Genomic DNA, 638 nt, shown 5'->3' with positions numbered 1-638 from the left:
GCACGCACATTTGCCCCTCGATGTGGCCTGTCGCAAAGGCGCCTTGGCTACTAACGACCGGTTGGGCAGCGCCTCGCGGAACGCAGGCATCCGTCCAATTACGGGAGAGCGGACGCATAACTTGTTCAGTTGAACGTGAACGCTGATCGACGCATTCCTGGAGGCACCCGATCCCGCTGAGTCACGCCGCCCTCAGCCCCCGGGGGGAAAGGCACGTGGCACGCCCCTTCACCGGCCTCATCCCCGGGGGAAGAAGGCACGTGGCCTGCCCCTTCACCGCCCTCAGCGACCGGACCTTCGTCACCGTCGCCGTCACCGTCCGCGGAGGTGCCTTCAAAGTCCTCCCGACGCGGAAGTCTCTCGCGGGCGCCGACGGAGTGAGTCACGCAGTTCTTCAGATGCTTAGCTGCTGACGAAGGGCGGAGGAATCTTCCAGAATTATCATTTCGTCACGGGGAGAATTGTTTTAATCGCCGCTTCCTTGACTGACACGATGCCTCTGCCATTTTTGCAATTGAAGAAGGAGTCCCAACCTTGAGTGGCTGCTTGCAATTTCTGCAATCTGGTTTCATTACTTTCTCAACTTATTTCTTCAGTGTTGTTGTTGTTAGCGCTATAGCTGTTAATGTAATCTGCAC

General features: G+C 57.4%; 1 protein-coding gene across 1 annotated transcript in view; it reads right to left on the bottom strand.

Annotated features, from left to right (window-relative positions):
- Positions 1 to 125: 125 nt before the first annotated feature.
- The window catches only part of LOC119591710 (ribosome-binding protein 1-like), a 57,274-nt gene continuing 56,761 nt past the window's right edge, over positions 126 to 638 (bottom strand). The window contains exon 2 of the mRNA XM_037940458.1: positions 126 to 409. Coding sequence (XP_037796386.1) covers positions 126 to 409 — 284 coding nt within the window. The remainder of the gene's footprint in view (positions 410 to 638) is intronic.

This window comes from Penaeus monodon, chromosome 29, assembly GCF_015228065.2.
Source record: "Penaeus monodon isolate SGIC_2016 chromosome 29, NSTDA_Pmon_1, whole genome shotgun sequence".
NCBI classification, from domain to species: Eukaryota; Metazoa; Arthropoda; class Malacostraca; order Decapoda; family Penaeidae; genus Penaeus; species Penaeus monodon.
This window is presented reverse-complemented; position numbering and strand designations above follow the sequence as displayed.